The sequence below is a fragment of the Trichosurus vulpecula genome, chromosome 1 (genome assembly GCF_011100635.1).
Source record: "Trichosurus vulpecula isolate mTriVul1 chromosome 1, mTriVul1.pri, whole genome shotgun sequence".
NCBI classification, from domain to species: Eukaryota; Metazoa; Chordata; class Mammalia; order Diprotodontia; family Phalangeridae; genus Trichosurus; species Trichosurus vulpecula.
In genome coordinates, this window is record NC_050573.1 from 239805275 (window position 1) to 239819142 (window position 13868).

The 13868-nt window shown below is 37.1% G+C and overlaps 1 protein-coding gene across 1 annotated transcript in view; it reads left to right on the forward strand.

Annotated features, from left to right (window-relative positions):
- The window catches only part of YES1 (YES proto-oncogene 1, Src family tyrosine kinase), a 110313-nt gene that overhangs the window by 90010 nt on the left and 6435 nt on the right, over positions 1-13868 (forward strand). The window contains exon 11 of the mRNA XM_036758884.1: positions 10690-10821. Coding sequence (XP_036614779.1) covers positions 10690-10821 — 132 coding nt within the window. The remainder of the gene's footprint in view (positions 1-10689; positions 10822-13868) is intronic.

Genomic DNA, 13868 nt, shown 5'->3' on the forward strand with positions numbered 1-13868 from the left:
CGCTCCCAGCTTGTACAGGATAGACTTCACCCAGAGACCAGGCTGTCCTGGGCTGGAGCCCAGCTTCCCTCTGCTCTTTTGTGGGTTCTGCAATTCTAGAATTGGTTCAGAGATATTTCTTATAGGTTTTTCTCTTTAGGTTTTTTTTAAGCAAACCATTATATCATCAATAGACAAAGATAGCTTTATCTCCTTTTCACCTATCTCTGTGCTTTTAATTTCTTTCTTTTGTCTTATTGCTATTGGTAGCATTTCAAGAACTGTTTCACATAATAGTAAGGAGAGTTGGCATTCTTGCTTTTATTCCTATATTTATTGACAAAGGTTCTTGTGTATTAGCATTGCATATGATGTTTCTTTGGTTTTTAGATCAGATACTTTTTATGATATTAAAAAAGTTTTTGTGTGCTTATGCTTTATCAGGTTTTTTTGTTGTTTTTTTTTTTTGGTTTAATGTTTTGGTGGGGTTTTTTGGGTTTGGTTTGTTTTTTTTTTTAGCACAAATAAGTGTTATACTTTGTCAATTGCTTTTTCTCCACCTGAGGTAATTGTCTGGTCTTAGAAGTTTTTGTTTTTAATAAAATTATGTTGTTTGTTCCCCTAATGTTGAAACATCCTTGCATCCATGTTATAAATTCAACTTGGTAATAACGAATGATTTCTTGAATGGATTGCAATAGTTTGACATGATTTTATTTAAAATGTTTGTCATCAATATTCATTAGTGGTATTGGTCTATGCTTCTGGTGAATCTGAAAAAAGCAGGTGTTGCCATAATGCTTTCTGAGGAAGCAAAAATAAAAATTCACAACATAAAAAGAGATAAGGAAACTACGTTTATCCATGAAAGGAATCATGGGTGTTCGTTATTAAACTTAAATACTCCAAATACCTTAGCATCTAATCTAAATTTACAAAGGAAAAATCACCTGTATTATAAGACTACATAGGTAGTAATACAATCTTGGCAGGATATTTTGTTCCTCTTAGTTTTGGACACATAACAAAGATAAAGAAGTCAGCAAATTGCAGGAGAAACTAGAGCTAAAAAAATTGTCGTGTTTTTCTATATGTGCACTGCTAAAGGATATACATATTTGTCATAGAACTTTTTCAAAAATCAGCCATGTAATGAGACACAGAGATATTGCAAACAAATTAAAAATAATAAATACTTTTTTATAGACCTTAAGGCAATAAAAATAGTAATCAGTTCAGGGACCACAAAAAAAGTTCAGTCATTTTTCAGTTGTATCTGACTCTTGGTGACCCCGTTTAAGAGATATTGGAGTGGTTTGCCATTTCCTTCTCCAGCTCATTTTACAGAAGAGGAAACCGAGGGCAAACAGAGTTAAGTGACTTGACCAGGGTCACACAGCTGGTAAGTGTCTGAGGCCAGATTTGAACTCAGGAAGATAAGTCTTCCTGACTCCAGGCCCCACACTCTATCCACTGCACCACATGGCTACCCATGAAGAGTTGGACATGACTGAAAAACAATTAAACAAACAAAAGACAAAGAACCAAATGGAGACTTAGCAATGAAAACCTAAGTAATGGGTGAGTCAAAGAACAAACAGAAACAATAATTATGTGAATAAAAATGATAATGGTGAAAAAAGTTAGCAAAATTTCTGGGATACAGCTAAAGCAATCCTCTGGGGAAAATTTATACTCCTAAAAACACAAAATACAAAAGTAGAGGATCGGTCAAGTGAATGCACATTTTTTTTTTAAATTAGAAAACCAGTACAAAAGAGGACATAGTAAAAATTCAAGGAGAAATAGATAAACCAGAAATTTAAAAATAAAAAAGTAGAAATGATAAACTCTCTATGTCCAAAATAGAACTAACTCATCATCTTTCTACCTAAACCTCTAGCACCTACCTGCCCCACCCCCGCTTTTCTTATTACTGTAGAAGGCAACATCAGCCTCCAAGTACTTCACAACCTAGGAGCCATCCTGGATTCTTCACTGCCTCTCATTCCTCCCCGTCTCTCCCCCCCTGCCCAGTGTCCCCTACTCTCCCACCCCTTATCCAAGTTGTAGCCAATGCCTGCCAATTTCACCTGGCAACATCTCTCGAATATATTCCCTTCTCTCTTCTGACACTGCCCATACTCTGGTTTGGGCACTCATTATTTCACACCTCGATTGTTGTAATAGCCTGCTGGTGGGTCTGTCTGGCTCAAGTCTCTCCCCACTCCAATCCATCCTCCCTCCATTCAGCCATTAAAGTGATTTTCCAGAAATATAGGTCTGGTCATTTCACCCCTCCTACTCTGAACTCCAGTGGCTTCTTGTTACCTCTAGGATTAAATACAAAGTTTTCTCTTTGGCATTCAAAACCTTTCATAACCTAGCCCCCTCCTACCTTTCTAATCTTTTTTTAAATTTTATTTTATACTCAAAGGCCAGAACACATTCCAGAATAGAGAAAAGAAACAAAAGTGTATCATAAACTTAAATATTGGAACTTAAATACAGAGTGAGAAAGAAAAAAAGATTTCATGTGCATAACAAAACATAAGAGGATTCAAAATGTGTAACAATAAATTTTCATTTCAGAAAAGCCTGTATGATAAGTAATACACATTATGTTGAGAACTGTCCATCTTTTCTTCGCTCCCTTGTAAGTTTTCTTTTGTTCTCTGCTGTGTACTTTTTTACTTTGTTCTGCCCCCTCCCCACCGGAAGGCTACAATTAAGTTTGGATGTGTTTCTCTATAGCTATAGATATATATACATATACATATACATATACATATACATATACATATACATATACATATACATATACATATACATATACTTTCCCAAACAAATTCTACTCCTAATCTTTGTTTTTATATTTGTACATATCTCTTGTTTACTATCCCTCCTGCCTCCTCTATTTTACTTCTGCCTGCTACCTTGGCCTCCTATTACATGCCTACCCCCCTCCAAGGATCTCTCCCCTGTCCTCCAATTTCCAAATCTAAGCACCCTTCTATATCCCCCTTTTACCTGTTCCCTCACTCTCCCCTCTAAAGGTCCTTGCCTACACCCCTACTGTTTTATTTCTTCTGAATTTAGAAAGCTTTTTTATTCTTCTAAATATATATATATATGGTTCCTTCTCAAACCTATTCCTGATGAACTAGGTTACCAGAACTACCAGCCCTCCTCCCCCATCTAATTATTCTGTATCGATTCTTCCCTTGCACCTAATTTGTATAAAATAATTACTCTTTTTAGCTGTCCTAAATGGTTTTACTTTTTAAATTCATGTCATACACAGGTTTACCCCAATCTTATGAGCTACCCAATTATTAATAAGACTCCTCGACATACATTTTACATATATAAAAAGTAAACAGTCTGTCCTTATGAATCCGTTATAATCAGTCTTTGGTATGTACCCTATATTTCTCTTGGTCCTTTCTAGTCTTCTTATAACTCACTCCCCTTCTTATAACTTACTCCCTAACATGAACTCTTCAATCCAGTAAGACTGGTCTCCTGGCTGTTGCAGGAAAAAGATACTCCATCTCTTGGCATTTTCTGTAGCTCATCTGAAATGCTCTCCCTCCTCTGCTCTAACTACTGACCTCCTTGGCTTCCTTTAAGGCCCAACTAAAATACTCCCTTCTACAGGAAGCCTCCCTACCCCCTCTTAATTCCAGTGTTTTCCCTCTTTTAATGATTTCCTTTTAAACCTGTGTATAGCTTTTTCTGCATACATTTTTTTTTCATGTCGCCTCCCCCATTAGATTTTACAGGCAGGGGTTGTGTTTTGCCTCTTTTTGTATCCCTAGCACTTAACACTCTGCCTGCACATAGTAGGCACTTAATAAATGTTGAGTGATTAACATTGATTGAAACTAAAAGCTAGTTCTCTAAATGACTAATAAATCCAAAACACCAAAATGAAATCATAACAAAAATAAAGGAAATAAAAAGAATTATCAGAATTTGTTTATGCAGTTATATACTGCCAAAACTGAGAACGCAAAAGAAATAGAGGAATGCCTTCAAAAATATAAAATAACCAAACTTTCAGAAGACCAAATAGAAATCCTTATATTATCCAATCTCGACTTTAAAAAGAAATAGAACTAACTGTAAAAAAATTACCAAAGAATGAGATTCCTGTTTCTGATGGATTCATAGGACAATTTTATGAAACATTTAAACAGCAATTAGTACTAATGCTACACAGATTATTAAAAATTTAAGAAGAAAGCATCATACCCATCTCCTTTTATGAGAAAAATATAGTCTTAATACATAAACCAGAGGAAGATAAAAATAACCTATTTTTTTGGATTTTCTCCATCATCCAGATCTAAAACCTTGAAGTAATTTTAACTGTTGTTATTCAAATCACATGTCCAATCCTGTCTATACTACCTGCACAATGTCACCTGCATTCCTTTTCCTCATTTAGTTGAGGTCTGGTATCAGTATTATTCCTGGTTTCCCTGCTTCCAGCCTCTCTTCTCTAATACTGTCTTCCCACCATTGCTAATGTTACTAATGTATACCTGTGATATTTAATTCTCATACTCAGAAGTCTTCACTGACTTCCCATTGCTTGATAAACAGATAATACTAGCTAATAGTAGCCATCATTTGTGTGGTTATTAAATGTTTCTAGAGACTTTACATATATTATCCCATTGCACCCTCATGACAACCCCCAGTTGGTTCTTTTATTTTAAAGATGAGGGAAACAGACCGAGAGAAGTTTGGTGACTTGCCTGAGGAAACATAGCTATCATGTTTGAGGCATGATTTGAATCCACAGCTTGCTAACTCTTCATCTCAGGGTTCTGTTCATTATACCATGATGGCTTCTTAATCTGGCATCTGTAGGTCTCCATAATCCAGTTCCAACCTACCTTTTTATCCTTACTTCTTTTAAATTCCATATTCTACTTAAACTAGATTTTTCTCCGTTCTCTGATTCTTATCTTGACCTCTACCAGCTCTCTGCCTTTGTACATGCTTTCTCATGCCTAGAATGGTCTTTTTCTTTGTCTCTATTGAGATCCTTCTTTTCCTTTTATGCATACATGGTGCTTCCTATGAAATCTTTTACGCTTCCTCTAGGAAGAAATGATCCTTCCTTGAGCGTTATGTACCATTTTGGTTCGCTTTCCTGCCCTTAGAATTCAATAATTTATATTATAATTATCTGTAAACAAACATCCCTTCCCCCTCCTTCCTTTACCAGCCACAAATTGAGGAGTTCTTAACCTGATATTTGTCATGGAGACACTTTGGAGGTCTGACAAAGCCTATGGACCTTTTCTTAGAATAATGTTTTTAAATGCATAAAATACAGTATACAAGATTACAAAGGAAACCAATTATGGAAGTAGAGTTATCAAAATAAAAAAGAGCAGGTTACTGACCCCATGTTGAAAAATCCTTGCAATATTGTAAATTCTTTGAGGAACTCTGTCATTTCATTTTTGTAACATAAGACTTGCTGTAGGTAATTAATGTTTGTTGGTAATTCATATTTGCAGATAACTAATGTTTGTTGAACTGAATGCCTCCTAAGAAGTCAGTCAGTGAACATTCATTAAGCAACTACTATGTGTCAGCCACTGTGCCAAGTGCTGGGAATACACATATGAAAAAAGAAAGTTCTTGCCCTCAGGAAGCTTACAAAGAATGGAGCAAGGCAACACACAAAAAGAAGCTGAAAAGTGGTGGGGCTAGAGGAGAGGTATGATAGAAAAGTCAGAGAAATCACAAAGTAGTACAGCCAGGCAAGAAATGAGATGTTCTGAGTTGAATTCATGGCTCCGCCCTCCAATCAGAGAGGCAGAGGATGGTGATGAAGTACAGTACCAAGGCTGATGTGATCCATAGAGGGAGAATATAAGTATTTCTATAGCCTACTGGTGCCAGGCAGTGTGCTAAAGTGCTTTACAAATATTGTTTCATTTGATCCTCATAAAAACCCTGAAAGGTAGATGCTAATATTCCCATTTTACAGATGGGGAAACTAAGGCATACAAGTTAGGTGAAGTGACTTGCCCAGGGTCACACAACTAGTAAATGTCTGAGGCCAGATTTTGAACTCAGTTCTTCCCAACTCCAGACCCAGTGCTGTATCCACTGCCACCAGCCACCTATCTAGCTGTCATAGAAATAATGTTGAAATTCTATACAACAAATAATCCTCCCCCACAAATGTTTCCTTTGGCCCTGGTTTATTTATTAGTTCTTATAGAAAGAATGTGATTGTGTGCTCTCAATAAAGGTGATGTAAGACTAGAGCTCTTTGTGTTTCTTTTGTCTGTTGAAAAGTAACACACATTTGGACCCTTACGCTTTTCCCTTTTAAAGATCTGACCTAACCTAACCAAAACCATGAAAAAACAAAAACAAAAAGCTCCTGACTCAGGAGGAGGAAAGGAGTGTTTTGCAAGATACAGCTCCTTTTTCCTTAGCTTGCCATCCAGAAAACTTCTAAGGCAGCTCCTTTTTTAAAAATGGGACAATACGTTGGTGATGTAGTTTTCCGTAATGTATTTTTTTTAACAAAGGATCCTTTCAGTTAAAACACTGGGTATCCCATGGCATCTGACAAAGGTGATTTTTATTTATGTGTCTGATGTTTTGTTAGTAACAATAGTCAGTTTCAATATGTTCTTCAGTCAATCCATCAACATTTATCAAGGACCTAGTATGTTCCAAGCACTGTGCTAAGCACTGGAAATACAAAAAAAGACATTCTCTGCTCTCAAGGATTTCACAGTCTCCTCTCAAAGGGGTCACAGACAACAGTCAAACAGTTATGTACATACAAACTTCATACAGGATAAATTGGAAATAATTAACATAGGGAAGGCACTAGCGTTAAAGAGGATTAGGAAAGGCTTCATGTAAAATACAGGATTTTAGGTGGGACTTGAAGGAAGCCATGAAAGCCAGGAGGCAGAGATGAGGAGGGAGAACATTGGAGGCAGGCAGAACAACTAGTGAAGATGTTGGGAGTTCGGAGATGGGTTGTTCAAGAAAAGCAAGGAGGTCAGTGTAAGGGGGTTTGGGGGAGGCAGGAAAGCAGTTAGTTATAAAGGATTTTGAATACCAAATGGAGGAATTTATATTTGATTCTGGAGGTAATAGGGGGCCACTGGGGTGTGTGGCTGGATGGGTGTATGGGTATTCATTATGTCTTTTATTTAGGAGGAGCAGATAACTAACATCTGAGTGAAGGATAGACTGGAGCGGTGAGAGACTTACAGCAGCTAGACTAACAAGCCTGCTATTGCAATAGTCGAAGCATGAAGTAATAAAGGCTTGCACTGTAATGATGGCAGTGTCAGGAGAGGAGGGGCCACATGTGAAAGATGTTATGAAGCTAAAATCAGCAGGCTTTGGTATTAGATTGAGAGAGAAGGTGAGAGAAAGTGAAGAGTCAAAGTTGACACTAGGTTTCAAGCCTGAGTGACTAGGGAAATGGTAGTACCTTTCACAACAGTAGGGAAGTTCAGAAAAGGGAAAGGTTTGGAAGGAAAACTAATGAATTCCATTTTGGACATGCTGAATTTAAGATGTCTGCTGGAAATCCTGTTCAAAAATATCTGAAAGGTATTTAGAAGTGCAAATCTGGAGATCAGTGTTTAGTTGATAACGGAATACGTCTGAACTGATGAGATCACCAAATGAAATAATATGGAACAAGAAGGGGCAGATTACAGCCTAGGGGCCATTGGCCCACCGGTTTTTATTCTTCATAGAGCTTGGAATGGTTTTTGTAATTTTAAATAAAGTTTTATTGTATTTAATTCAATGCAGAATTCATTATTGGCTTGCCAGCCAGACCTTGCCAGATTTGGCTCTGAATCCATAGTTTACTGACACCTAGTATAAAAGAAGAGAAAAGAGATCAGAGTCCTATGGGACACCCATCGTTAGCAAATGTGGCCTAGATAAAGATCCAGCAAAGACAAGAGTCAGTGTTGTTAGGAGGAGAACCAAGAGAGCGTAGTGTCATGAAAACTTAAGAGAGTATCAAGGACAAGAGGATAATTGATATAAAAGAGGCTGCTAAGAGGTCAGGAAGACTGAGGATTAGGAAAAGGCCGTTGGATGTGGTAAGTAAGAGGTCATTTAATAACTTTGGAGAGAGCAGTTTTGGTTGAGTCATGAATTCAGAAGCCAGACAAAACGAAGCGAGAAGGAAAGTAGAAGCATTGATTCTTGGTGGCCTTCTCAAGGAGTTTAACCACAAAAGGGAGGAGAGAGATAGAATGATAATGAGATGGATGCATCAAGTGAAAGATTTTTGATGGTGAAGGATATATGAACATATTTATAGGCCACAGAGAAAAACCAGTAGACAGTAGAAGACTGAAGATAAGTGAGAAAGTGGTGATGATAGAGGGGGCAGTCTGTTGGAGAAGATGGAATGGAATGGAATTACTTGTGCATGTACAGGGCTTTTAACTTTAACAATATTTATTAAGTTTTATTCATGTATGTCTTAGAGAAAGTTAGGTGGTGTAATGGATCGAGTGGCAGACCCTAGTTTGAATACTACTTCTGTCACTAACAGAAGTTATCCTGAGCAAATCTTAACCTCTGTTTCCCCATTTACAAAATGGGGCTAATGATAGTACCTGTTCACAGGCTTATTATGAGCATCAAATGAAATAGTAAATGTGAAGTGCTTTTCAATCCTTAAAGCTCTATGTAAATATTCTAATTATCAAGTTACCATGTGCAGTGCACAGTGTTAGTTGCTGGAGGAGTTATCCTCATGTAGCTTGTATCTCATAGGAGCTTGTGATACATATACATTTATATGCATTTTTAAGTATAAGAGGAAAGTTGATAACAAATGCTACTGGACTCAGGAAGATAGGGAATTGTTGCTAACTGGGATAATTAAGGAAGAACACACAGTGGAGATGGCATTGGAGCCGACTCTTTATGGGTGGATGGGATTTCCACAGGTAATTTTGGGGACAGGCATTCCACAATTAGAAAGCAACATGAGTAAAGGTATTGGAGGTAGGATGGCATAGGATATATATTGGGAGTGGAAAATGACCTATTTCAGCTATGGCCTAATTTAGTGCATATAGAAAAGATTAATTTGAAGTAAAGCTGAAAAGGTAGAATGGTGACCAATTATAAATTATAGATGTCCTTAAATGTCCAAGTAAGGGTCTTTAACTTTTTTCAGTTAACAATATAGAGTTAGTGAAGGACTTTTTTTTAATAAGGCTTTATTTATTGCAAGCACATAATTAACAGAAGTGGGACTCAGACTTGATTCAGAAAACAGGGGAATAGTGTTGATTATCTTCTCTCTCCCCTCAATCCCTGCATAATCAAAACTTTTTTAAAAATATTTTTCAATTTAATTCTATTTTTTTTCAATTAACCGAAACCTATTTTGTCTCCCACCTCTTCCCTTTTGTAATAAATATGCATAGTCAAGGAAAACAATTCCTTCAATAATCATGTCTACGTATGTGTATCTCACAAAATATATTTGTCTCAATCTACTTCTTGTATCTTATCACCACTCATCCTGAACCCACTGGAATCAAGATTGATGTTAATTATGTTAGTTCTTAGTCTTTCAGAGTTTTTGTTTACATTGTTATTGTATAAAATGTTCTTCCTCTTTTGCTAACTTTAGTTTACATCAGTTTGTACCCGTTCCCAAGTTTCTCTGAAAATGTCCCCTTCGTAATTTCTTATGGTTCAGTAATAGTATATTACATTCATGTACCAGAATTTAACCGCATTGCTACCACAAAGAGAACTGTAATAGATATTTTTGTGGATAGAGGTCCATTTCCTCTGTCTTTAATCTCCGAGGTATAGCCTAGAAGTATTATTGCTGGGTCAAAGAATATGCACATTTGATAACTTTCTGGGCTTAGTTTCAAATTGCTTTCCAGAAGTTTCATTTAAAGAGGGCACATAGCCAGTCAGTCATTTCTTCATTTCCCACCAGGCTGCATTCATCTGGACCTCTCCATCATTTCCCCTCCTCCTGTCTCTTCAGCTTCCTTGTATGTGTTATCTTCCTCATTAGAATGTAAGCTCCTTGAGGGTACTGTCTGTTATGTACATAACCACTTTTTTAAAAAGTGCAAACTCCTTAGCTTGACATTTGGGGCTTCTCCACATGCTCCCAAAAGACTTTTCTGAGCTTAATCTCCTCCTGTTCCCATAAATGTACCCTGTTCATTAGCAAAATTGAAGCACTCGCCATTCCCAAAACAGGCCCTTCCCATCTCTGGACATTTATTTATGCAATTAACCACTTTATTTGCCTAACCAACCCTCCACCCCCCCCACCTCCCCCAAACCCCGGGCCTGTCTTTCTGAGTTCAACTTAGTTGTTAATTCCTTTCTGAAGTCTTTGCTGGTCACATCAATTAGAAATAATTCTCTTTCGAATTATTGAAGTGTTTATAGCACCCTAGGGGAATTGATCACATTACTTTATGTGATAGTTATTTGTGTACATTTCTTATTTTCCAGGCTAGATTATCAGTTCCTTGAAGGCAAGGATTCTGTCTTTGTATCCTTTTGAGTATATAATACATTGTGTTACACATAACAGTAGTTAATAAGTGTTTGTTGAATTGATTTCTACTTTTTATACAAACATACAAAAAATTGCTTATTGATTTTTAAGTAAGGTTTTATTCATTTTAGGTGCCAAATTTCCAATCAAGTGGACAGCTCCTGAGGCTGCATTATATGGCCGTTTTACAATTAAATCTGATGTTTGGTCATTTGGAATTCTGCAGACAGAGCTTGTAACAAAGGGTAGAGTGCCATATCCAGGTAAGCATGCTTTTAAAGTCTTGGTTGTTCCATGAATTATTATTGTTGTGCATATACATATAGTTAAAGTTAACAGAAACTAAATTTAGATATTGCTTATATTTTTATCATATACTGTATCCCTTTAGGGAATTTCCATACCAGTAATTTCCCCACACCAGTAAAATCCTAGGACTAAACAAAATCAGTCTTTAAGTCCTTTGTTTGACATATAAGTGAGGGAGGGCTGTGCAAGGTCACCAGCCTCACTTTCTCCTCCAGAGCCATCTGGGTCCAGTGACCAGATATTCATCAGGATGACTAGAGATGACCCAGGATGCAGTGGGAGACCCTGGCCCTTTTAGGCTAAGGCCTTTTCATGTACTCACTTAGAATGAAGTAACACCCATTCAGTAAATAGGCCTCTTTAAGAAATGAGTCAAGGGATGGCCCCTTTAATTAAAAAAAAGGGGGGGAAATCAACTGGGAGGGGAAGAACTTCAGGGTTGCTGTTCCAAAGAGAAACAGTTACCAGTTAGACCTTCACTCTAAGCCGGGAGGGCCCAAAATACAAGCCATTAAGTGGAGGTTGGGCAGGGACCTATTCATGGGCTTGATAGACCCTTTACAACCTGGCCTTATCCTACCTTTTCATCCTTATACATTACTCAACTTCTCATACTCTATGATCCACTCAAATTGGCCTCCTTGTTGTTCACACATATTTCTTCTCCCATGTCCATGCCTTTGCACAGGCTATTTTGTGTATCTAGAATGCAGTCCTTTTTCATTGATTCCTCTCCTCTTGTTGGTTCCTGTGTGGGACAAACCATAGGCTCAAAATAAAAAAAACAGAGGTGTCTCGGTTTTCTCAAGGTAGAAACAAAACAGAAGCTTTATTTGATCAAGTCTCGCGAGAATTGGGCATCTCCCACTACCAGGGCGGAGATGGTAGTGAAGAGAGGCAAGGCGGAGAAGGCAGGCAAGGGGATATATAACCTTGTACAAACAATTCTAAGAAATCCCACCCCCAGAGGCTGGACCCCTGTCCCTATTTGCTGGGACAGGTGGCCTCACAATCCATCCCAGAATAAGTTTACCCAGTACTAGCATAGAAACTACAGAATTACCTTATAGGGAAATTTCAATGTTAAGATGACGGCATGGGAGTAGGGGAGAGGGAGAGGGGGAGACCACCTGATTTCCCCGAAATCATATGATTTACAGGAAAACGAAACTTAGGCCTAGTGAGGTCTACATCCTAACTAAATTTGTACTATTTGAGTATTACCTTGCCTGATTTATTCATGGGAAGCTTTCACAATCTTGTATCCCACACATTCCCTTCAGAGCTCGTCAAACACAAAACCAGAACTTTTACTAATTACCCTAGCTATGCCTCCCAGCCCCAAATTGCCTTTATTTCATTTTATTTTGTTTTACATGTTTTGTAAATTTTATATTTTTATATATTTTTTGTAGACTTATATGTATACTACATGTTATCCTTCTCCAATAGATTGCAAGCTTCAAGAAGGCAAGGGCTGGTTATTTTTATATTCCCAGCACCTAGCACAGTGCCTAATACATAGTAGGTGTTTAATAAATGCTTGTTCATTTGATTGTTTGAGTTTCTTTTCTCTTGGAAAACTTCATTGACATGCTGTATTTTCAAAAACTTGATAGTGACTGATGAAAAAAAAAACAAGTCTTTTCCCCTCTGAACAAAGGCAGTAGGTGAAACTCTATACTCCAAAAGAACTGAAAGAACTAAATCCTAAAAGGAATGCTTCAGAGTGACTAACACCCCTACTTCCTCTTCATCCCTTACCTAAACTCCTGGTACCTGATAAATGTTTCCTTACCTCTATTACATATATCTTTTCTCCTTTGTCTTCCTGTTTTACCTCCCTATAGAAACATAATTTTTCTGCTTCCACATCTTTTCTATCATGTCTCTTACCTCTTTCAGCATCTAATCAACTCCTTTACCATCTCTTTTATTTGTATGTTTTGAACCTAATATATCCTTTCTGTTCTCCATCTAACAAGAGACAAGGGGGAAAGGAGGAAAAGGGAGAAAGGCATAAGCATTTATTTATGTCTCTTTATATATTTACATAGCACCAACTATGTGCCAAGCACTATGCTAAACACTTTTACAAGTGTTATGTTATTTGACCCTCACAACAACCCTGAGAGGCAGGTGCTATTATTATCCCTGTTTTATAGTAGTAGAAACTGAGGCAAACAGAGGTTGAGTGACTTGCCCATTGTCTCACAGCTAGTAAATGTCTGAAATCAGATTTAAAGTTAGGCCTTCTTGACTCTAGTTCCAGTACTCTCATTGAATTTACATATAATTTACCTATTTAATATTCTACCACCCCCTTCCACAAAATGAAAAATGCTATAAAATTTTACCAACATTCTAAGTGACATTTGTCATTTTTCAAAACAGAGCCCCATATGTGGTCTCAGGTCTCATTAGGTGCCTTGTTTTCCAACTTAGAGATTGATTCTTATTGCTTTAATTTCAACATTGAATTAGAAAATGCCACTAACAAAATGCATAGTCCTATCAATGGCATATTTACTTACAGAAAATCCCCAAAGCTAGGTTTGTTTTATCTAAGTATTTATGTGAAGTTACAAAAAGATAGTCTCTATATCAGACATTTCTAGGAAGTAACTAGAAAACTTCTATACTCCTTTGCTAATTAAAACTCAATAGTCTCATGAATTAACTGGATTAATTTTTAAATCTCCACTAACATCCTAGTCTGTTGTCTTATCATGGTTAGGAGATGATCTAGTTTCTCAAAGATGTGCTAATGGAGCAAAAGCTTTGGCAGGTCCAATTATACTGCAAAGTCTTCTTCTACAGTATGTGTCCTATTTGAATCGGGGCCTGTTGGTCACAGAATAATAAATTTTAACTGCAACACATCTTAAAAGTTATCTTCTGAGTTACTAAGGGGTGGGATCTTTTTCTGTAGAGGGAATATCCACATCAACAAAATTGCAGATTCTTGAAGTATCCTGTTACACACTTTAAATAATCACAC